Source organism: Aythya ferina (assembly GCF_964211825.1).
Source record: "Aythya ferina genome assembly, chromosome: 6".
Classification (NCBI taxonomy): Eukaryota; Metazoa; Chordata; class Aves; order Anseriformes; family Anatidae; genus Aythya; species Aythya ferina.
In genome coordinates, this window is record NC_140303.1 from 13,041,510 (window position 1) to 13,067,054 (window position 25,545).

Below are 25,545 nucleotides of genomic sequence, written 5' to 3' on the forward strand. Positions count from 1 at the left end.
CAGGTGCATCTGGATTTACTGCAGGCACATGGCTGAGCCCTTACCCTGAGCTGGCATGAGAGCCGACCTCCACTTCCATGAAGAGGCACCAAGACTTTCCAGAGCAGGCCAGTGGGAGAGGCAAATTAAATCATTTTAAGAGTTTTAAAAGCTGCATGAGTGACATGGGAATGGACAGTCATAGTCATGGCTGAGCACTTCTCACAAAAATTCAGGCAAAATGACACAGGGTCCAAGAGTGACTACTGTCAGGACACTGCCTTCTTTTTTGGTAGGTCTTCTCCACTCTTTCTCCAAGTGGGAGTAAAACACTTTCTCACTGGAAAGACCCAGTGCAGAGCTAATGCCCCCAAATAATTCTGTTATCACCTGAACGCTCACAAAATCCTCTCAGCTTTGTATGTTTTATCAACACGCTCCCTGTGAACTCACTAACCAGAACCACAGAGTTGGCCGGCTTGAAATCAAAGCCTCCCCATTACTGAGGCAGAAATAACAACAAACAAAAGACAGCACATGAAATTGCAACAGCCAGAAAACTTCCCTCAGAAGGTCTCTCACCTGGCGCATGGCACAGCTTCCAGTGTTTCTCCTTTTGTTTTGGAAGGCAAATAACATTGTTTTTTTTTCATTCCTCCTTTCCAAGCACAGGATTTACCCAATGCCACAAGAATCTCCCAGCAGCTGCAATGGTTCAGGCTGCAGCACTCGCCTAACTGCTCTAGGACGCCCCAGTAGAAATAAAAGTCAATTGTTACAATTCCAGGGTTTTGTTTTTTTTAAATCGTTTCTTTTGTGGCATTATTCTGTATATACTGTTTTGTTATTTTCATCATTGCAAGAACCTCCAGCAAAGTACCACAGTTAAACAAATAAATAAATACATATTTGCCTTGCTTCCATTTACTGCCATTTATTGGTTCTGCATTTGGGGAGGTTTCTTGTAATCCTGCAATCAAGGAAACTCAGCAGTGAGTAAGACCCAACTGAGCACATAACACTGAACTTCTCCGTGGAAAGCAACTTCAGGGAGTCTAAACATTTCGGAGGAATTTTCTGACTGCATGGAAAGCATGTGCTTTCCTTTGGTACCACATCCTTAACTCCAGGCTGCCTTCCTGAACCAGGTCCACGCTCAGTGAGAAGCAGCAGCTTCCACTGCCATTTCTGAAGGCATTGCTGGGATCAAGTGGTCAGACACTAGGGCCTGGTTTATCCTAAAAGCCACGTGACATAGAGCGGTACATGAGGAGTGAAGCAAATTCGATTTCCAGACCTGACATAAATTATGCATAGCTGTTGAAATCCACTTCCTCTGCAAACGGAGGGGCTCTGACACGGAGCAGTGCCTAGCTGCCCCCGGATGTCCCGAAGCCACCAGGCTCTCTAAGAGAGATCACTCTGAGTTTGTGTGAATGATGACAGCACGCTTTCAAGAGGAGATCAAAGTCTGAGAAAGCAGTCATGTAGTGGTACTTACACAGAGGCATCCCTAGATGGTGCTAAGAATTAACTTTATGGTGATCTATACAGTCTAGTTTAATCTGATTCCTCCTTCCGAAATTTATTCCCAGAAGAATACTATTTTTCAACAAGAAACTGTCATATAAGTAGTCAAAAATACCAGCTACGTGTATTAAATAAAAAAGCCCTTACATGTTTTAAAACTTCAACATAATTACTTAACAAGGAACTGTAGCAATCTGCCCAAAGCCTAAAACATACCAGGGCTGTAAAGCATTTACTACTGGAGGAAGACAGTTATGAGTTATGGCCTCCCCATGGATATCTGTAGAAGCACTTTTTGGAAATTTTATTTCTCTGCAACCTGTTGCTGAAGATCATAGAAATGCTCAGGAAAAAAAATAGCACTCTGGTGGCATAACTGCATCTACACGTCTTAAAAGTAGCTCCAAAAGATGCTCATTGAGTTGGCAGTGCTGTCCCAGTAGATGGGTACCCAAAGACCTGCGCTGCTGCCACGCACCTGCATCAGAAGGTGAACTCCACCAACAGTATCAAGGTTTTTCCAACATTCAGAGGCACATAAGAAAGAGATCCCGACTGCAAAATTAACTAGATGCAGGAATTGTTTCTGGAAAGGGACTCTTCACTGAGCTTGTGGCTGGCAGCACAACTTCTGCTGCCTACCCAACCTACCTGTGACGTCCAGCGGGCGCTTCTTCAGAGCAGTAACCACCGGGCCATCTTTTCTGCGCAGGAGGGGGCTGCTCCGTCTCTCAGCAACTTTTTGCTTTAGTCTGGATCGTAATTTTAGGTTGGGTTCAGATGCTGAACAAAAAAAAAAAAACAAAAAAAGAGAGAGAGAAAAGCAAACAGCATTTGAGTTAATATTATTTCAGTAGATTTTTTACTCAATGCAAAGACTGAATTACAGTTCATCATTTGCGAAAGCCTAAACAAAATTAGTCATTCGATACCATATATTTGGAACAAAGACTTCTAAATATAATGAAAAGGTTCCAGCCTATATATTATCTGAATTCACTGATAATGAAAGTCAGTGACATTTAAATTAAAAATAATAATCATCCTGCCATGTTGTCTCTAATGACTGTGAACTCGTTTGGGCTGGATCAGAGAGCACCACTCACACTCCCCAGTTGCCTGCCACTGCCCATCTTTCTTCCAAGCCAGTGGGAGAACCTAACTTACGAGATCTAAAAATCAATACAGGAATCGGTGAGATAGCTGAGATGCTGCTGCTTGGTCAGCACGGAGCATCGCTGTGGGGCCGGGACGCTATCTGCGATGTGTTGCTGAAATGGGCAGCCCCACACCCTGGGAGTCATCTGACCACAGCGTGAGCTGTCTCAGGGAGGCACACCAGAAAAAACATGGGGGAAAAAAAAATATATAAAATAAAACGACAAAAAAGCAACACAAATCAAACCACACAACAAAAAAAAAAAGGTGAATGTTTTCTCACTGGTTCAGCTCCCTGGAGCACCTCGCCTTGGGTCTGATGAGCATCAGCGTCAACTCAGGCAAAAGGGCATGGGAGTGTGGGCAATGCTAAAGCCAAGGCCAGGGCGGAGAAGGTTTGTTTATTTGGGGAGATACTTGGTTACATCATCACAGCCACAAAATTAAACCGTATCTAAAAACACATCAAATACTTCAAAAAGTCTGGGCTGCCAAAAGTAGGTGTGCATCTATTTCCTGAGACCACAGCCTGACTTGCTTTGTGTACACCATACAGCTGAAATATCCTCTTAAATAGAAACTTCTGCTGTACCCAAATCCTTAGATTTCATTTCTCCAAAAGTCAAAGCAGAACTCCTGGGATCCCCTAATATCTCCGGGTTAATGACAACTGGCAACGCTGAACATGTTCGCACTGCACAGCTTATCAAGTTTTTATAAAGGTAATGAAGCCTTAAGTCAAGATTCCTCCTGTGAGATGATTTTCCCTGTAAACTTGGTGATCTCCTGAGTATACATGAAATATCTGCTTTGGTGCTTGAGGGCTCCTGACAGTTATGAGATTTGTGAACTGGCCCAATCTTCTTCATTCCTCAGTCTCTTAAAAACTCTGCAGCTTAATCCCTTTGAACCGGCAAATCCTGTGCTCTCACCATTAACTACCGATACACTCAGCTCTCTACACTCCAGGGCCAATAATCTACATTTCTTTAGAAGACTTAAAATGGGGTTTACAAACTGATTTGAATTAACTACGTCTGACTACAGATACATTTCCCCGCAGTTGGCTTTGACCACTAGGTCATGTAAAAGATCAAGACCAATCATGTTAATTGCAGGGCTCAAAAATCAGAAGCTGATGAATCCATGATCAAATGCTTAAAGTTAAGCCATCAAAACAGTTCTTTGATGAAACTTTTGAAAGGAAAAAAAAAAAAAGAGCTTTTCATTACTGTTTTGGACAGAAAAATGCCAGCAAGAGATAAAGGAGGCACTAAAAAAAGTGTCAGACTCATCAAGATGATGCTTAAAATGCAGTATGAAGTGCATTAGCAAAGGGAAGAATCATCTTATAGGACATTTACATATAAAATGGCAGGGGGCTGAATGTAAATCTGTCGTTTGCTTGGAGGACAAAATTAGCAGAGTGGACGAGATAAAATACAAGCACATACTCTGACTAGCTCCTTTATGAAATTCTCTTCAAAACAGCAGTTGCCTTAATATTTTTAAAGCAGTCTCTGGGCATGAGAACATTCAGTACCTCAGGCTGCATGCTTTAATTTATTTTTTAAAATTTTTGCAAGTCTTAAGTTTTTGTAACCATCTAGAAGCTCCGGTCAAGATCTTAAAGAATAAATGGGAACGTGTCACAGATAGATACCGATCTGTTCAATTTTAGATACGTTCGCACTGCCAACCAGCAAATGAAATACAAGCCTATGCCACAGCTGTTGAAAGGATCTGTCTTCTGACAAAGAAAAACATGACAATATAAATTGTACTTCAGTGCAAATTTCATTCATATGCAATTTATATCCTGCATGGCGTTCATCTGATGTATGGTTTCTGTTGGGAACAGACAAGTAATTGTATGGCTTTCAAGCACAGGGAATGAACTGACTGCAAACACCTTAAAAATCATCAGGAAGGACTGATCTGGGGATCACAGATTACCTAGCACTACCAGATATGTGGTATCCCCATACATACAGCCACAACAAAAAGTCCTTCCATGTAACAGGAAGGGAATGAACATAATCACAAACTTAAAAGAGAAATCAGCTCAAGAAGTAGTTAGGGCCAAAGAGGGATATGATAATTTTCCAGACAGAAGTATTTTCAGGCAAAGTATTCTGTATACTCCTCCTTCGCTTCCCCAGCTGGAGGATCCAGTTCTGAAACACCAAAATGTCTATTTAAAGAACTACACATTACACACCCTGTCTTTGTCCTGTGATAGAACTGCAAGTTTTTCCCCCAAATATGATCCCAAATTTAATGTGTCATCAAGACCTCAGAGAGCGTAATCCCTACATGCCTCTAATATGGCGTTATCTAATCCAAAGGAAGGGAATTAAACCGCAGCACCAGCAGTGCAGAACAGCCACAAGTTCAAAGAATTTCCATATATCATATTCCATAATAAAATACTTAAGTTTTCAGTACAGGCCTTTCCGAAACTCAGAACAATAATTTCAGCTTATTCATATGCTTTTTAAACTACTAAATAATAAAAAAAAAAATGTTTTTAAACTGAAAAGAGCTGACCTTCAAAAGAATAAAGTATGGATTTGAGCAACACAGCTATCAATGCCAGATAGTCAACACAAGTTCAATTTCCTCTGAGGCACACCAATTCCACTAAAAACCTCTCGATACTCATCCTGTCAGGCCACATGTACAGACAAAGTGTTGCTCCCCATGCCTGCTATCTAGAGTAATTTTGAGAACTGTAAACTGAAATATAAAACTTGCTGGTCTTCTACATCTTAAGGTGGAGAAGTCTTTCAAACAAACACTGTGAATTTATTAAAAAATCAGTTTGATTCCTGTTTAGCAAAGTAATGAAGCTCAAGCCCAAGTCTGAGTCAGCTTCAGCAAAGCCTGTGGGATTTCTTAAGCAGTGACATACTTAATTTGGCCTATAATAAGGATTTATTCAAAGAATATTTTGTTTTTCTCCAAGTGAGTAAATTAATAACTAGAACATAAGCCAAAAGCTTCCCTAGTTTTCACAGGCTCAAACCCAAGATACCCCTCTTTTACTTCATTTATTGCAGCAGGACCCATGTAATCCAATTCTTCAACATTTATGTCATTCTCATTGTTTTCTTCCTGGAACTGCATCCACTAAGCTGCTGAACTAATCTGACATTAAGTCTGTGCAAGTTAAAAACACAAAATCCTGAACAGAGTTTGTCCTGTTCCCATTACCCATCCACATCTATGAAAAAAAAAAAAAAAAAAGCAAACAATGCACCATGAAAACTCTAATTCCAGTCCTTCTGTATCTTAATTTTGGGAGCTAGAGACCGAGAAAGGCTCTTATGCTTTTGTAATTATGTTTTTTTTTTTTTTAGATTGCATACTAAGCCACACCAGCCAGGGGAAGACCAACACAATTACCTTGTCACTTTCCTAGAGTCTGGGTCACCCCATGACTAAATAAAGGAGAGGAAGAGAGAAACCTGTCTACAGCAGGCCTTTTGCATAAACCAGAATTATAATAAAGAAAAATTATCTTTTGTTTCAGCAAGAGAGACCACAGGCTCTGCAATTTAGCATTTGCTTCCTGCTGTGTGACCTTCCTCCCCTGCTTGGCTATTTCTCCACGTGCTCATCGTGGACTCTCTCCTCCAAAAATACTGAATCCTGGCCTACCTAGTCAGGAGGAGAAGAATATGGTCCTTGACAAATGTACCCAGGGGAGACAGGTACAACAAGGCACAAATAGCAGCTGAAAATCCCCAAACTGGAAAGGAAAATGAAAATAAGACCTAGTCTTCTGCAGAACAAACTCCATGTTTATGTGCTAGGTACCATGACAGATAGCATGACCTGCAGTAATACATCTTGGAACACAGATGCAACATTAGGAAGGGCTAGATAAATGGTATTTGCTGGGTTTTCTTTCTTTTTCACCTAACCCTGTGCTGGCATGAGCACTGTTTAAGAGCTCTGTGGAAAGGCTATTTTGTGTATTTACGGAAGACCGTGTCCTTAAAATGAAAACTTATTAAAGGCTAATACTTGGCATTTTTCATGCTCAAGTTTAGTAGTCTCAGCATCTAAGCAGCAGAAAGGAGGTTTTAACACCCATTAAACCGAGCACACAATGTTCACACTTTTTACAGCTTCGCTATCATTTGCTTGCCTGACTACAGAAACATCCAAAATGGCAGCGTAACTGAGCACCACTAAGGTTTCCACTGTGAATAGCCAAAACTGGACTAGAAAAACAAACACGTGGAAATGCCACATCTTGTCTCTGCATTTAGACTTGGAAAGAAGGACAGCAACTATTCAGTCTTCAAAGTATTATCCGTGAAGAAAGACAGGAGATGTGGAAGGGGATAAAGAATGGAAAGAGAGGAGAGAATGAAGCCCTCCAAATGAGTTTCTCCAGTGAGGTGTTTAAAACATCACTGAGCTCTGCAGAGGGGAAAGAGAAGAAGTTGGAGTTCCTGTCCAGCCCAGGAAAGCTGCAGTGCCTGCAGCAGACGGGGCTATGAGCTGCCTCGGGGCCAGGGCAGGGAGCAGCGCCACAAACCAGGGGGATCGCAGAGAGTGACCCATGGCGGCCACAGCTTTTGGGGGTCATCTCCCCACATATATTTCTCCCCCAAATAGCCCTGCAGACATTTTAAACTCAAGAACTACACTGAATTTAACTAAAATGTGATGTATTAATATATAAAAGCCCAAGGTGGGACAAAGCATGCAGTATTGCCCCTGCCACCCAACACGGGTGGCTCTAGGCCCAAGACGGTGCTTGTCCTTGAGCTGGCACCTGCTCTGCACACCCGTGCTCTGGGTTTCAGCTTAGAGAAATCACTCAAAGGTACCACTCCAGGTGCTGTTCATGCAATGCTTGTGGTCAAAGCTGTCTGCAGAGGACAGGCACGTGGCCGTCATGCCTCGGCACACACTCCGGGCTCAGGTTTGCTGCTCCTTCCTGCTACAGGCCATGTCTCAAAGGCCAAGTCACTCAGCTCTGGCCAGAACAAGCCTGGTCACATAAATATATTTCCTCCAGAAGCACTTCCACTGCCAGTCCCTGCTTTACCCCTTCGGATCCCCAGCACTCATGCAAGAAGTGCACCTGAGATGTTTTAGCAGAGCTCCTGAGGGGGCAGCTGCTCCTTTTGCACCTCGGCAAAGCTCAGTGCTGCCCATGGAGCACCACAGCTGCCACAGGCCCCAAGGAAAGAGAGAAGGGCGATGAATTCCCTGGCATGCTTTTAGATGTGGCTGTCAAAAGAAACAGAGGGAATAAAGAAAGCATTTGCTGCTCCTCCAGCTGCGCTTCGGTTTGTTCTGGTCTCTGAAATGTCAATGGTCTGGTCTGAAGAGCTATTGTGTAGCATCATGGTAATAAGTGATTTTTGTCTTTATTAAGTTATTTTTGGATTAAAGAGACTGACGTGCTCCACTTGTAGCAGGAAACGATATTTATAACAATACAGACTTCTCATGCAGGTCAATGCCTCTGCTCTGCAGAGCGGGCCCCGGGGCAGCGCGTGGGTCTGCAGAGTCAGCGAGCCGCCCAGGAGCGCCGGGCCTCCGACCACGTCACCCGGGGGACAACGTGGGTGGGAAAGCAAGGATGCTCTCAAACTTGAGTGACACCCCATGCTGTACAGAGCAAAAAGATTTTCTCTAAATTATACTCCCACACGACACCGGGATTTCAGCCTACTCTATTTTCCTCTAAACAATCTTTGTCATAAAACAAACCACTTAAAACATTCCAATAATCGGAACCAACTCGGAGAGGTATTGTGCCTTTCTTGATAAATGCAAGATTTAATTATTGACAAATCCTTTCATTTTTCCCTTTTGCTTCTTTTAATCACAAGTTCAGAGCAATTTTACCTGCTTAGCTGCAAACACTACTCAAACAACCCTGTGCTGCTGCAACTCTGCATGGAAATCAACAGCATCTCAGGATGCTGGATGCTTTCCTCCCTTAGGCTCCCCTCCTTTGCATGGAAGCAGAAGGGCACTAGCAAACAAGAGATGGTTATTTCCAGCATGTGGGCTCCCCACCATGAGGCTACCAGCACACACTGGGCAGGAGCCTGTGAGCAAAAGAGCATTTCTTTTGGTGCCTGAAAGCTGAAGTGGTTGCTGGGATCATCAGCACGGACAAAGCATTTGTCAGATTCCCTCTGCAGCAGGTCCCAAACACTGACAAAATTCAGGAAAACTTCTGGCCAACATGGCTCTCCCACCAGCACATGCACCAGTCTGCCCCTCTGTGCTAGCTACAGGGAAGCATGAGGAGCAGTTTCCACATTGCTGCATCACTACTCCTTGAGGGAAGTCGCTGCAGCAAAGGAGTGCACAAGCCACGGTTTAATGATGCTGAGCTAAAAACTTCTCCTTGGAGCTTTCCTGACAGTTCTTAACCGAGTGGGCTGTGAAGGTTAAGGACAGCTTGCTTTTACCACAAGCCCCAAGACGCAGTACTTGACCTATTACCAGTCCTCCTTTGTCTGTCACGACTTGAGTAGAAGGCAAGAGACATTGCTGGGAATGGAGGTTTTTGGGTAGCAAGCTTGTTTTTTCCTGGTCCCCAGAGAAAAGTAGCTGAAAGAGGAGTCTATGACACTTTCTAGTTGTCATTTCTCCCCAAGTACATACCACACGCATGCACATGCTCATTTACTATCTAGCCAGGAAATTCAGGGACAGATACTTGCCAAAGATGTCTTTGTAAGCTCCCAGTCTGGCATTAAATTCAGACTAGCTTTGGAAATAGTGGAAATTCACACCCTGAGATGCTATCCCACGGTTCTGCAGTGAAAACATATTTGGGACCACAGGAATCCTTGCCTCCTTAAAATCTTCATGCCCATCAACGTCCTGATCTGCAGCTGGCTGTGACACTAGAGGTAAAAGAAAAGGCAGGGCCCAGAGCCTGAAATGCTTCACAAAACAGGGGCAGTAGCTGCAGGAGCCCTAGGCCAAGTAGCCCCAGGAACTGAGCCAAATCCTCCAAACAAACAGCTGCCCCTCGCTCTTGATGGACGCAGGAGGTCTCCTTGTGGCCAATGAACCATGGTGGCTTGGCAAGCACCAAGGCATTGATAAGCACAAAGGGCAAAACGAAAAAGAGCACATTTCTGGTAACATCAGCTTCATCAAAAATCCTGACTTCCTTGACAGATTAAAGTCTGTCTGGAGAAGGGTTTGAAGACCAGCAGCTGGCTCAGGGCAAAAGAACCAAGCAGCAGAAAAGGCACAAATCTCTCCCACCTGGGTATGAGGAGGGCTGAAGGATGGTGGCTGTCTTGGGAACATTTGCTTTACCAACAGCAGGAGCAAAAACACAATGAGATCTGAGCCTGCTTCACAGCCTGTATGGATGATTCCTACACATGCAGCCACATTTACACTTACAGCTCCAGAGAGCATCTTTTATGAGTGGTTCAAATAAATGGATTGTTTTCCTCACACTGAGGTCAGGTTTAAATAGAGATACACAGACAGGGAAATGTTTCCAGTTCATGCATCCCAGTGAGCTCAATGAGTGTTGGCCAGGCAATTCTAGCAGGTGCTGAGTTTGGCAAAACTACTGATTGCAATGACAACTAATTGAAAAGCCATGGCTTTTGTTAGAAATCCTGATTAACTGTCAAGTCCCAGTGAACGGCAGGAATCCTCACTCTCTCTCTTTGCAGGAGCAAGTAGGAAAGCTAGTGTCTGACAGGACATGGTCCAGCCCCACATAGGATGGTTAGAAACAAACAAACAACAAAACTTTTGCAATCAAGAGGAAAAGCATGTTAAAAAGTTAAACAGTCCTCTTCAGGCGTCTATGAATCATGATGATATGTTGGTCATTTCAGCATTCTAATTGAGAGCATATTTTACTAAAACCATTGATCAAACTCTAAAAAGCAGGAAACACCGTAACTAACCTTGTTCCTGGGGAGAAAATAAGGCTACCATATTCTTAGAAAAATAAAACTGAAAAGCTATATTAAAAATAACTTCAGCGAAATTGTTGACAAACAACTCTTGAGGTTATCAAGCCAGCTACAAAAGACTCCAGGGGTTCTCCTGCAGGGTCCCAGTACACAGCACAGTGAAGCCTCACTATATGTGCAAGACACCAAACTTGTCTTGGGAGCAGAAAAGGTCGCTTTTATTTTCCCCACTTGATAGCTATTGCGAAAATGCATGCACTGGGGGAAGTCTGTATATATATAGTAAAGGAAACTACTGATGGGGAAGTAACAAATCTTTGTATTAAGTTATTTAAAGCAAAAGGAGAAAACTGTTCTCAGTTTAAGTTAAAAAAGGGAAAGCCCCGAAGAGTTTAGACAGAGGGAACTAAGCAAAATGCATCCCACAGCCAGACTAAGAGCGGGATTCAAGCAATTAGTAACTGTACCAGTCAGCAGCCTCGCAGTACAACAATTTCACGCAGAAACCAAACAGCCAAGAAACTGGAACATAATTTGGTAAAACAAATCCCACAGGGTAAGATTTCAGGGGGCAGGATGCATTAGGAACACGTTGCAAGTGTTTACTGCTTCACATGTTGAATGTTTTCAAGCACTCTTAAGGCATTATTCATGCACACATCTACTTTTACACAAGTGAGGGTGGCCAGCTAACCATGCCTCTTACGCAACATTCACACTTGAGCGTTGGACTGGCAAGTTACTGCCAAGTGTGCGCAGAGGGATAAGTATAATCTGTTCCACGTCACGATGCTTTAAACAATCAGACAGTAAAGAAAGGTAGTATTTTTAAAACCCAGTGCAATTACATGTTTATTCTTCCTGAACAATTTCTCAACATGCAGGACATGCTGCCAACTCTGAAAACGCACCGTAGAAGAAATGATCGCTCGAACTGCCTTCCCGCAGCGCCCCGAGTCCCCCCGTCCCTAACAATGATGTTGGGTGGATTCCAGTCCTGGTAATCAGAACTGTATTGTGATGGACTCTGTTATTTGAACTGCAAATATTTAATCTAATTTAATAAAATTGGACTACACGATATGGTGGTTTTAAATTACAAACACAAAGCCAGAGTTTTGACTGGTGCCAAAAATCTGAAAAGCTCACTCGTAATAAAGAACTTTATTTAGGATGGGCTCCAGCCTTCCCTGCCTTTTGTTTACACCAGACTGTTCAGGAGTCTTTCTTCTCCAAGCAACTTAACATTCTTGGCAATGGGATTTCTGCAGGATATCTTTGTGCCAGAGACTGAAGTGCTGTTGCATTGAAAGGAAAATAAAAGAAAAAAAAAAAATCTCCCCTGAACCTTGCAACCTGAACGCGTACATATCGCATACCAATCCCCAAAAGATTAATGCCAATGCCCACAAAGAAGAAGCATCAGTGTTCTGGAAAAACAAAATCAGCTAAGTATCTTCCTGTTTTAAAATAACAATGATTTTTAATAATGCTATTAGATAGATTTATCATCCTTAATTCACCCTGTCTGACAGGGCTTTTATCAGCCAGAGTCTTATTCGGAACTCAGTCTGGGAAACAGAAAAGGGGCATGATGTGCAGACACTCTTTCCTTTTTCCTGCAGAAATACACTGTTAGAACATTTGGAGTGAGAAGGGCAACCTATCCTCAAACTAAAACTGACAAGGAAGGACCCCTACATTGATGAGAAAGGGAGTTTTTTTGATCAAAGACCTTTTATGCTGTGAGGGTGCTAACACGCATTCCCTGGAAACGGAGCACCTGGTTTCGAAAGGAATAGACAGAGAGCTAGAGAGGCCTTGGAATCATGCTGTCCACAGGCCCTGTGCAATGGGTACGATGCCAAGGGATGCTTCCTTGTGTGGAAATGCTGTGATTTCCCAGAGGAGACTGAAAGCCTTCAGCAGAGCAGAAGTGAAAGGCAGCAGGGGCTGCTAGCAGCCCAGCAGTTTCTCCTGCCAGGCAGGCATGTATGCAAAGCACATCTTTATGCTTTGACGGCTTTAGAACTGGAGGAAGTCTCCTTTGAGGGCAGTCCTCCACCAGAGCTCACCCTCCCTATGAAAGGCCAGGTCCTGAAGCCCAGACAGCGTCTCTTCGGCTGTCCCGGGCACTGATGATACAGCAGCGTCTGCTGCACCTAACGTGGTGTTCGGTCTGTCATTATCTAGAAGCAGGGATTAGAGGATGCCCTGTCCTTCAGCAAATCCTGTTTACTAAGCTCTGCCTTTGGAGTCCTCCAGAAAGGGCTCGCTTTCTTGCCAGCAGCCCCAGCCACCCCAAGCAAAGGCACAGGGCGTGCACAGGAAGAACAGAAGAACCTCCATCCTGAAAAGGGCTTGCCAATTTTTAATTGATTCTTGTGCAGCTGAAGTGTCTGGCACCTTCCACCCAGCTCACTCTGGTGACAGGGAAGACCATCTACTGCACAGCAGCCAGGAATTCATCCACAGGTCCATGCAGCAGGACAGGCGCTATGGTCCAGAAAGAGAAGTTCACCAAAAGCTCTTCTAAGGCACAGAGCTGGGAGGCAGGAGGCACAGGGCAGGAGTGCAGAGGTTTGTTTTTTTTTCTTGTCAGATGGAGGAAGGAAAAAAAACACCTTCACAACAATTTACAGAGATAATGAGAATTGTGTTGAAACATTCCCTCTATGTGAAAGACCTGCTCTACTTTTAACTACTAGAAGAAATTGTGAGGAAATAGGGGTGCAGCCAGTTCTTTGGAACTGATTAGGGCAGCTAATTTGAGCAAAGGCACCAGAAAACCCATAGGGAGGTTTGATTAACATTTCATCACCGTTCTTTACCACAAGGATGACACACTTTTTGACTACCAGTGCTCATCCCTGCACATTTGAAGATCCACAAAGCATACCTGAGAAACACCTAGGCAGCACATGCAGAACGTGTGAAGTTGAATTACACCTCTGCTTTCCTCTTAACCCTATTCCATCCTCCAATGAAAGATTTTTCCTGTTCCAAAGCAACTTCCAACACACCGCACTGTCTGTACCATCCATGTGAGCAGCAGTGCTCCCCACATTGGGGTGAGCTCCTCGAAGTTTAGCTGTTCCCCAAAGGAAGCTGCTGACGATCACAAGTTTGCAGGCTTAGAAGCTGAGGCTGTGTTGGCTTAGGCATGTGATATGGAGCTGAGGACCACGGCCAACCAAAACAAACTGGTTTACATAATATATAGCTGAGAAATAACTGACCTGCTTAGCCACCATGCAGAGAAAAACCTAACTGAGAAATAACTGTCTAGGTGTGAACCAAAACCCTTGCAGGAAGTCCCTACGCTTTGACTGGCAGAAACATTTTTATTTATTTTAAATATAAACTTGTATATAAAATGCAAATCCCAGAAGAAATGAACTTTTCTTGGTACTTTTCTCACTCAGCAAAACATACTTCGACTTCAGACACGCAGATCTCTGTATTAGTTCTGACTTTGTGAAAACATCTCACAAACTTTGACACACAACGAAGCTGTCTTCTGCATGCAGCTTTGCAAGCCTGCACACCCAAAGCGATCCCAGGCTCCCTCTAACACTGCTCACTCAGTGACAGCTGAAAGGGGGAGAGGGAGAGCAGGGTGGAGTGAGTGCTTCTTAAATAAATCACTCCATGAAATACAGCTTTTTGGTTACATAAGTGTTTTGTTTTGTTTTTTTTTTTTTTTCCTTTTTCAAAATAAGGGCAGCATGTCACGGTAAAGACAGTAGGCAGTGCAGAAAATCAATGTGAGCATTACCTGTTTTTCTGAGTGGGAAGTCATCTTTGGAATCGTACATGCCCAGGACAGGGTGATTGTAGGTGCCGGATACGCCGCTTTGGGGTGGGGAGCTCTGGTCCAGAGAGCTGTGCTGTGTCTTCCTACACAGATGGAAAGAGAAAGAGAAGGGAGAAACTTTACCCAAGTGAAACATGGAGGGAACGAAAGCAGCTTCACCTTCTCTGCTCCTCTGTGAACAACAAAAAGGGAAATCTCTTGGCACTAGCTTTCTCACTCTAGGCACTCATGCTGAAAAGAACTGAAAGATCATTTAAAGTCTAATATACAGAGAGGTAACTAAACATATGCTTAATTTTCAGCAGAAGAATTATCCCATTGAGCAAGGCACAACTCATTAAGGTATTTTACCATAACTTCAAGCATGTACTTGAGCTGGGTTTTGGTAAGTTATATCCTTGAAGCTAAGCATGGGTATCGTTATTCCCCTCAACCACAGCACGAATGAACAATTTCCCTTACTGAATAAAACCCTGAGAGAAAGCCTAAGGATGAAATAAAACCAAAGGATGAGCACATTAGGGGCCAAATATATCAGCTGGGTAGCAGCAACCATAGGGGGTCTTCTGCCTTGTGCTTCGCCGTATCCTCACCCAAGCACTTCGCAGTGACAGGGCCAAAGTACTCAACACCCTTCCAGATTAACTTGTAGAGGCTGATAATTTAGAGCTTTGTTTGAGCAGGCTGCTTGCTGGAAGTAAATCACATGCTGTTGGCTAAGGATATTAAATAATGAAAGTGTTTTCTAAACCTCCTACCAGCTTGCTGGCTGCATCTTTCCTACTTAACAACTTGTGTCCAGCTTTGCCATTTCTCGGAGCTCTTTGAACCCCAATCAGTACAAACTTCTGGAAATCTCCAGACTTTTTATGTCAGCAGATCAACGGAGTAAGTGACTTAGTGATACAGGTGACAGCCATGCAGCTATCAAACAATTTTACATTTTAAATTCAAGTAAACAGAACTGAAACCCTGTTTTACGTCTTTAAATGATTAAACAATATGGGACAACACCAAGCAAGCACTTCACCAAAAGAAGTGAAGATTTGAAATTCTACATTGTTTAATAATCAGGCATTCTTGGAGACCTTGATTAAAATATTCTGCTACAAAAGGTTCTTTAAGCATCAAAAATGAGCCATTCCCATTTGAAAATTATACCAATTCATCCAATTCCTTGAACTTTTGAAAACTCCAATCAGAGGTAGGCTGCTTGATGAGTATTGTATCAATTCCAATACAAAGTTATACCCTTCAAAATATAAGGGACTGAAAAAAATACCAGGAAACTGCATCAAGAGTTTTCTACATGATTGTTACAAAAACCTCTGAAAAGTTTATTCAAATATCTGCATCAAGATTCTCATCCCAACAGCTCTTAGCAAGCCTTATGATTCACTGTGGTTTCCTAATCCTCCCCCCTTTATATTCCAAACTTCTCTGTAAACACAGGCTAAATAATTTTTTGTCCTCGCTCTGTTGTATTACACATTAGCATTCACACACATCTTTGCACGTACTTTTTTACATTCGCACCAATAAATGCCCACATGCACGCTCAGTTTAATCATCACCTGAAATCAAAACAGAACCAAACTGAAAAATATTTGAATCCCTCCCGAAAACAGAAGTCGCTTTCTCTGCCCAGATCTGCTCATACCATAGGAAGGCTGCACAGAGAGATGTTTCACAAACAGGAAGCCCAGGCTCTGCAAGCCAAGAGCCCTCAAACCCACCATGTCACACAATGGCATTTCTGCTCTTGCCTATACAAGCAATAGACTTTTCTTTTTTTTTTTTTTTTTTTCTCTCCCCCCCTCTCCTTTTTTTTTTTTTAAATCATGACTTAAGCTGAACAATCATGTACATTGAAGCTATTTTCATCACTTTGTTAGGGAATGCGCAGGAACTCAAAGGGCCTGTTTAGATGTGCTTTGGAGTTGCTGAATGACAGATATTTAACTCTGCAAACATGAATACATTATATTGCTCGAGGACTGGGATCCAACACCCTACACTGCTTCGAGCAAAATGCACTGGGTCTGCATGCCTGTTCAAGAATTTCAGAGGTCTTGAAAGAGATGAAATTGTATCCTAAATCGAGTTTGCAGGCATTCCTGGAAGTACATACCTCCACATAACACATTCCCTGTTCTTTGGGCTGTGAGGTCCTTCAAAAACCTACGCACGCAGCAAAGCATGCGTGACACTTCAAACACATTCATGCAATGCAAACTGAATATATATTCAAACGTATGTATCTGTGCTAGAATGCTTTGGGTACAGAGAATGCCAACATCCATGTACGCTGGAATAACTTAACGCGTAATTATCTCTCTCTATCTTCTTAACATGCAAATACTCAGCTAAACTCCCTTTCATGATTGTTACTGTGTTGAGTGGCTACTTCCCAAGCGCATTTCTGAAAACTTCCTAGGGAAATAATAGCCCTGCTTGTTAAGCCTGAGGTGCTCTGTCTATGTTCCTGTTAAGCCACTCTTATTTATGTTAAGTATCTTCGAGAGCCAAACCTCTTGCGAGCAGGGCTGTCCAGCAGATTCAGAATCCACAGGAGGGACAGTCTGACAATGAAATTCAAAAGAATCTCTTCTTTTGTTGCCTATCATTAACATAATCTGAAAATTATAGTCCACAAAGCAATTTTAAACAATTACATATAGACTGGAGCTGCATATATTAAAGAGGCTACGAAATGGATTGAACAGCATAGAGCTGAAGACTGAGCAAGACCTCTGTGAAAGCCTCCGAGAAATAGTATTGAGCATCGCATCTTCCTTTCGTGTAGCAGATCCTTCGGACCATGACCATATTCTGCAAAACCCCTACAACTGGTTGCTTTGCATCTGAGGGTCTGTGTGTATCAATGTCCTTCCACATTTGTGATTAATTAGAAAATATTCACTGATTATAAACACTCAACGGCTCTGTACCGGCAACAGCATTGAGTGAAGTTTAATGATATGTGAGATATTGTTGGTAAACGCATCTGCACAGCTCTATGGACAACCCAAACCAGGCCAAGCGAGTCAGGGCAACGACACAAACGCTATTTCACATGTGAGTATTTCATGTCAAAGGCATTGACGCAGAACTGCTGCGGTGTTCAATACCCTTAAGAGATCTGTTGTTTTCAAGCAATGCTTTTAAATATTTTTAAAGGAATTCGCAAACCTTAATAATACCAAAGGAAGTGCTTAAAAGCAGGCGTGTCATTTAAGAGACTATTTCAGCATCTGTTACCATTTAATTGGTTTGCCTGCTCACAGTAGGAGCAGCAAGTCTATCTTCTGCAAGCCTCGTTTGCGTGTGTTAAATCCAAACACCACCCAATTAAATCACATTACAAGTATGTGCGTAAATATCTCTGTAACTGAATTGGTAACCTATGAGATAATATACAAATAAATACTAATACGTAATTAATTTAAAGGTTTTCTCTTTTTTTTGTGTGTGTTCTTTTTTTTTTTTTTTTAATAGAATGGAAACTAAAATCTTCAGCTTGTCCCTTAACAACTGAAGGGCTTCATTTAAAAACCTCCCACTGCAGTTCCACAGCCTTGCTGCTGCCTGCCCTCCTCAAAGGCTTGGCAAAACGAGCTCACGTCTGCCTGCCTGCGACTTATCACTGAAGCATGCCCTTAGAAAGATTTGTGAGGCCTCTGAGGCTCTTTCTTCCCTCTCCATGCCTTGAGTTAGAAAGCAAAGCACTGTTCCTCTCCCCACCACGAAACAGATGGAGGGAAGATGAGGGAATGGCAAGCCTGAAAATAAGAGGACGGCCCCCTGTGCAACAGTTTGTATGCTGCCTCTCCGTGTTGCACTTCTGGAGCATCACTGGAAAGGGATCTTTAGATAAATACAGGCCACAATAAACCTTAAAGAATACATCTGTATTCAGAAGGGTCTCAGCATTAGCTTGAAACAAGGTGGGAAAAAGACTGAAACCTGGAACACAACAGCTGAATAACCTCCCGCACCACAGCTGGCCCTGTAACTTGCACGATGCTACAGACTGCTGCTCTTTGATTCCTCTCTGGATGCTGGATGCTTGGAAAAAGAAGTTAATTGAAAAGTGTGCAAAACATAAGGAATTCTGACCACTCCCGAATTTATTTTCCCTTTTCTAAGGGATTAAATTCATCTATGCTGACAATTCTATGTGAGCTTTCTCTAAGGCCAAAAGATCAAAGATTCTGAAGAAAGCATTCATTTACTATCCTTAATTCTAATTTAATATCTTTTTAGCCTTAAAAGTTAGGCATTTTAACCAACTGGAAAAAAAAAAGGCAGAGAATACAGTGCCTCACAGGGTCTTCAACTGCTTTTAATAAAATCCCCAACTTTCATGGTGAGTCTCAATTAAGAACAGTGGAAAATCAGTTATCTCAGAAAAAATGATTTATGTTGTCTTGAATGAAATTCAGTTTCTCCTATTTCTTCTAATATCCTTGACACCAACTCAATGGACTTTACCTCTGCATAAACTACCAATGTTTCACTACTTTAACCAGTGCCATAACCATACAATTTTGAAGTCTCAGATGAGATTTTCACAGACGTATTAAAATTGCTCAATCTCACCCTGGTGGAATAATGTTAGAATTTTCCTGCCAACTACACTTCAGCATTTCTGTACTGGCTCATAGCTGGGATGTCTTTCAAATTTAATTTCAGCTTAGTTTCTCACTTTTGGAAACATCATCTGACTACAAACTCATCATCCCTGTATACATGTTTATTGCTTAAGACTTAAAACATTATCAGATGCTCAACTTGAACACGATTTTCACAGCAAAAGTTTCTTGGCTTTTGTCTTTCAAAATTTCATGAACTTTATGGTCACTAAAGACAACATCCTAAACATTTTTCTTATATATATATAGAGAGAGAGAGATAGATATTTACAATGCTTTAGTAGTGAATGTTTTTTCTAATCATCTCAATTTTTCAGATTTTCTTTTATACAATAAATAAGTGAATTTCTGGAACTGAAACTTGTACCTCAATGCCACCTGTAACACTGGTTATATTTGCTGTTTGGTGTATTAGAACTAATCAAAGAAGTCATTGTTTCCACGTAATTATAATATCACCTGCTATCTTCTCACTCCACATAACATTCGGGTTTTTTATAGACCCACAGTTGAAAATTTTCAGTATAAAATGTGGATGTCAGGGCAATTATGGTTACAGTAGAGATAGAGTGTACCTCAAGTTTCCAGCAGTTTACAGAGAAGAACCAAGTAAACAAAACTTCCATCTTTAAGAGGTTAAGATGAGAAGTAAGCATTAAAAACCTTACAAATACACTGCTAGTTCAACTACCTTGAGTTGCAATTCACTAAACATAAAACCTAATTTCCCCATTTTCTTAAAGTTTCATAACACTTGGATGGACCAAATCCTGAGTAAAAATCTATACAACTCATAAAGGTTGATCTTCACAGTAGAACATGTGTTTGAAAAATCATGGAATAAAAATGAGAGCAAAGACCCCTACTCACAAAAATACTCTTAACATCACAGAAAGTGTTAAAACTATTCACACTGAAACCCTCCAAAAAATTAATTTTGGTCATTTCATCAGCAAAGTCAAACCCTAGTTCTATCATTGTTACAGCTGACGAGTAAACATATCAGGTCTATTCCCCACAATTCCAGCAATTGTGAAAAAGGTGGCACCGGCTGAATCGTAAAGATAAGCCCAGTACCACTTACCCATACCAGAAGCGAGGGTCACTGGATATGCAGTGGTTGAGATTCCGGTGTGCCAAAGCCTTCTTCTTATTTAACACAAATTCTTGTAGTTTCATCTTGACTTCTGTGCTTGCCACTGCACCTGAAATGTCAAAAACAAAAATAACAAAAAAAAAAAAAAAAGGTTATTTAATGAATTGACTTTGGACAAAAGCTGAAACAAAAATTTGCATACTTCAAAAATTAAAATTTCTAAAAGGATTCAGGATTAGATCTTTGATTCTCAGTCCAATAGAAGAACTTTTTTTTCAAGGAGAAGAACAAAGTGCCTCCAGTAAGGAGCTCTCTTTCCACCCCCCCTGGCTTTGCATATAATCACAACTTATGTTTGAAAATGGAGATTTAATCAAAGATTTATCATTTTTCTATAAAAGATTTCTGAAGAGGATTTTTACACTTGCATAGAAGTACACTTCGAATAAAGCACTTGTACTAGGTATTCCAGCTTTCTTTTAATCAAAGGTATTTAAGAAAAGGTCTTGCGTACACTCAAGTTTTTAAATGTCACATCTGCAAGCAGAAGGGGAATGAAACGAATGTCTCATATGTAGATTTTGTCTTGAAAAATCTTGTAAATAAGGACCTCTTTGTTCAAAAGTATCTGTGTACAATAAGACCTACATAATATTCCAATTCATTTACAAGTGTGCAATCTATTTCTTCAAATAGAAAATCTAACATTTAAAGAAAAAAGTCAGTAATTTTGTAGTGTAGAGTTAAAATGTCAACTGTGTAATTTCTAATCATTATTTCCTCCACAATAGAGACCAGTCTGTTTTACTGTGATGATGGATTAAAATTATCATTCAGTTGACAGAACAGATTCGCAGGCAGAGTTCCTGATGGAGTAATGCATAGAAAGTTTGGCAAGGAGAACATGTGGAAAATGATGGTTCATCTATACCACAGGGTAAACCACGAATTCCAAAGGAAAATATCTGGGCTACAAGAAAATGAAAAGGCCAGGAAAACCGTCTGCTCTTCTGGGAGTAGAAAACTCAAAATACGACAGGGTGATCTTTTGTCTCCTGGATCCTGCTCAACAATGTGGTGCCATTTGACAGACTAGGGAAACATTTTTTTAGATCTCCACAAGAGAAGTAAACTGCAATAATTCTATAAAGCAGTGCCTGAAGATGTAATATTGCTCAACCACTGAAGCAGAGTTGAAAAGCTTGAAAAATTGCTTTTTTGGAGCCCCACATTTCTCACTAGTTCTACAAAACGTAGGTTTGGCATGCACCCCAGCAGGAAGTTCAACTGAGGAGCTGGAGATAAAATCGTGTAGCGAGCCACATGGCTAGACCAGAATAGGTGACAAATTCATGCATAAAGGCCTTATCTCTCCAAAAAGTGTCATCTTTGATCTATTAACATTTTAAAAATAATCAAACATGGCTGGGTTCTATTGGTTTTGGATAAATCTGCCATTATTTAGAAGATCTGAAGCCAAGCATTTTTGGATCCTGAGGTTTGCAAAAGTTTCCCTGGCACGTCTTCCTCCTTAACTAGAAGCTGAAGAGCCCCACATATGCTTAACAGGATAAAAACACGTAGGCCTTCTCTTTCCTGGGCAATGCTGGAGCCATGGACAAAGCTATCATGCAAGAAGTCCTGACCATTACTCAGCTCTTGACCCTTGAGAGTTGAAAGATTAAATATATCTATATATAATTCCCTTTTAACATACTATATGTGCAGTGATATGATACAGGCAGAAGTACTCTGCAATACCCAGCAAAGACATTAAAGAGGAGGAAGCCAAAGGCGAAAAGGCACAATCTGGCCCATACATGACATTATTTATACACTGTGCAGGGGTACAGGCAAGGAGGGCAAGAGCACAAGCCAGACATGCAAAGCTCGTATGTATGGAAAGTATCTTGCTTCTACAGGCAGGAAGCAAGACACTGAACCCTAGGAGAAGTGAGAGACCATGGCAGAGAAAAAGAAGGACGAGAGGGAAGGAACTGGTGAACAAGAACTGGCTGGGGCAGCAGCTGCCCGTGGTGTGGAGAACCAAGCTGCAAAGCAGGCAGGTACGCTTCAGAGGGCCCAAGTGTTTGAGAGGAGCAGGGAGCAAAGAGCAGATCAACTGATAAGGACTGCAAACAGGAGAGAGCCCCGATGAGCAAAGTACTACAGACAGGATGGGTCTGAATCAAGAGATCGAGAGCCAAAGGATTGAACCAGGCTACAACCAGAGAGCAAAAAAAAAAAAAACACAACAAAAGAGGTTATATCCTGTCCCAGAATTGAACTACAGCTGAATATGGGACAAGGCAAGGGCAGTGGGAAGAGAATACTGGAGGTCTGAAGCAGGACCAGGCTCCTGCAAGGAGGAGGTTGCACAATGCAAGAACAGAGGAGCAGAACAAATGGAAATTAATGAGAGAAAGCCCTTAATGATAGTGTGGGCTGATCGTAGCCAGCCAGCCTGTAGGAGAAAGCCTAAAACAAGCCACAGTCAAAGGCTGCCTGAGCAGCAAGGGGTTGAATGGTCCATGCCTTGAAGGAGGGAGATGGGAAGACAGATTAGGCCTGTCTGGAAACACTGATGCACAGGACTGGTTTTAGGTTCAATTGTAGCAGTGGAAAGACGGGACAACCATCTATCACTCCTTACCCTGCACAAAAAGCACCTTTAGTTTCATGTGGGTTTTCCTTCTTTTCTTAGAGACATGCTTTTGATCAAAAGCTTTCTGATAGCAGATTTCGGTTCACAAGGGATGGGGTAAGGATCCCGAGATGAGAAAGCAAGCATCTGATATTATGGTAATCTAGCCCTATTTGAGCGTTGACTTCTAGAAAGTACAAAGCAATCTATTTTTCTCTTACAGTGATGGGGGAAGGATGGAAAATAAACTATATTCTTCATCTATTACACACTCCTCATTTCAGATTTGGACAATTTTAACTGTTACGCTTAGCAAAACTTTCTGATGTGAGAAAAATAAGTATTCTTGAGAGCTTAGCTGCTATAATGATTATACACTATAGTACTTCTTAAATAAAAGTATTTTAAAAATAAAACTGTAGCCATGGGAACTGGATCTTCAACTTAGCATCCCCAAGTTCTGTTCTTCCTTCTACACCTATGTTTCATCCAAAAGGTGCTTCAGATGCTTTTGTCATTTTACAAGAGACCCAGGAATTTTTGTTTATTGTAAATTATCTTAATGAGAATGGACAGGTATCAGCCATAGAAAACATTGATACCAAATCAACAGTTGATGAGAACAGCAGGGTGAAGTGGACGTGCTTATAGCTCTCACCCAGTTCAAACTCACTGCCTTTATTTTGGAAAACAACAGAAAGCAGCCAGAGGACAGTGGGAGGAATCGCTTGTGGCAGCCAGCTGCACGCTGAAGAAGCCAACCTGCATTGTCATCATCCTTTACTCACTCCTGAAAGTCACACCGCTTCTTTTTCTTTCAATTCTGACCCTTTGCTTTCTTTCCCAATACTTAGAAGAAACAAACAAAACACAATAGGAATGCACACACGTGCTGGAGCTCCCATGAACCGCTTTGCTAAGATATTGGGGTAGGTCTGCCCATTCCCTCATCTGAATGCAGCTTCAACAGCTTGTCCTTGCAAGATGCATACGCAGGCAGTGGGGAATTCAAGCTTCTGAAAAAAAAAACAAAACTTCCTGTCTCCTAGACCCCAGCCCCTTCCTGCTAGAAAAGTTGTTCTTGGAGCTTTATCTTGTCACCGGTCCCCAGACAGTACCTCATCTCCTGGGACCATTTAGCCCTCTCTGCTGCTTCCATTACAGGCTTCCTTGTGTCATTTGGAATGAAGACCCTAACGAGTTGATAGCACAACTTTGCAAGGTATTTTTCCTTCCATTCACTTCTAAAAGAAAACGGAACAAGCAAGCAAAGTGTCTTTGATAAGGGGATTTGTGAGGCAATAATCGTTTTACTGAATCTCGTCAAGTGCATAATAGCACATGGGAAAGCCAACCACAATCTGCACCTCATGAAAGAAGTACTTTCTGAATGAAAACACTTTAAAGCTAAAAACTGAGAACTCGCCTACATCCTAAAAGAGTGAAATTAAGAAAAGTAAAGAAAAAGAAAAGCAGCGTGCATCTGGTGTATTTTATGGTTTTAATATTCTGCCTCCATTAGGAATGCTGCCAAAAATACTTCAGAAAATGTTAAATCAAATAAAGAGATGATACGCTTCCTTTTGAAAAACGCTAAAACGGCATTTAGTGAGACAAAAATGAAGATAAAGCATAGAAATAAATTTCTCTTTTACCCTCAGTACCTCCTAACCGTTTACACAAGCTCCTGTGCAGCCAGGCCCTGTAGAAAGGCTATCAGGAAGGCTTCTTCAGCTTTATAATGCTGCTTTATGGCTTCCATTCATTTACTCTACCTGTCATCATCAAAACAAGGGAGCTTCTGCTACTTACTCTCTTTTCCTTTCTCTTTGTTTTTCAGCTGTTGAAGTTTTTGCTCTCGGTGCTGCTTCTCCAGCTCCTGCTCCTGTCGGTGCTGCTCCAACTTCCTCTGGTGCTCCAGCAGCTCCTGCTGATGCTTCATTGCCAGCATCTCCTGCTGCTGCTGTGGAGAAGGGACGAGGGAAAAGGAAAAAATTAACAAAGTCAGACTAATAGAAAGTAAGACAGAAGTCACCATCAGTCAACAACGATGCTGCTTAGGTCACAGAAACAGGAAAGATGGCATTTTTGTCGTGCAGAGGCTCTGCATGTTGTGTAGCCTGATCTCTGGTTCACTTCATGCTGTCCTGCACCACTGCCCTGCTGAAACCTGGCACACGTGGATCCTTCCCCACCCCACCACAAAATACTGTGAGTTCATCTTGGCTTGGCTTTTCAACCTGCTATTTCAGCTGGACATTTGCTTTCTCTTTATCGAGTGTTTTAACCAAAACCCCCAATACAACGTCTTAACTACATGTACTCTCTGAAGGAACATCATTGAGCTCCCCGGTCACGCGCTCGAACCAAAATATGCCATCACCAACGCCAGCTTTGCAAGACCAGTTCAGTTCCCTTGCGCGCGTGCTTTTCTGAATAAGCCTTTAATTATATGACCTTGCACACTGGTTTCTCCAAAGGTCCTTCTCTCTCTCAGTGTATGCAGAAGCGTTCCCACACACCGGGACAAGTCTCTCAGTGCATTGTTTTAACTTCATCAGACGCCGGTCACTTCCCGTCTGCTGCGCGAACCTCACACCCCGAGCTAAATGCAAAAGGACTTGGCTTCCTTGTGGGCACGATACCACCTGCTTCTGAGCTTAATTATAAGAGAATTGCTTCGTTAGAGAGGAATCTTTCCATAGTCTCTCAAGGAAGGATTCTCCCCA

The 25,545-nt window shown here is 42.0% G+C and overlaps 1 protein-coding gene across 15 annotated transcripts in view; it reads right to left on the reverse strand.

Moving 5' to 3' along the window:
• Positions 1-25,545, reverse strand: part of HDAC4 (histone deacetylase 4) — a 233,623-nt gene that overhangs the window by 77,882 nt on the left and 130,196 nt on the right. For 11 of the 15 annotated variants that reach the window (XM_084522961.1, XM_084522963.1, XM_084522964.1 and 8 more), the window contains 4 exons: positions 24,629-24,779; positions 20,161-20,281; positions 14,383-14,504; positions 2,161-2,292 (listed from right to left, as the gene is read on the reverse strand). In XM_084522961.1, coding sequence (XP_084379087.1) covers positions 2,161-2,292; positions 14,383-14,504; positions 20,161-20,281; positions 24,629-24,779 — 526 coding nt within the window. The remainder of the gene's footprint in view (positions 1-2,160; positions 2,293-14,382; positions 14,505-20,160; positions 20,282-24,628; positions 24,780-25,545) is intronic. The other 4 variants (XM_084522960.1, XM_084522957.1, XM_084522956.1 and 1 more) reach the window with 2 other exon arrangements.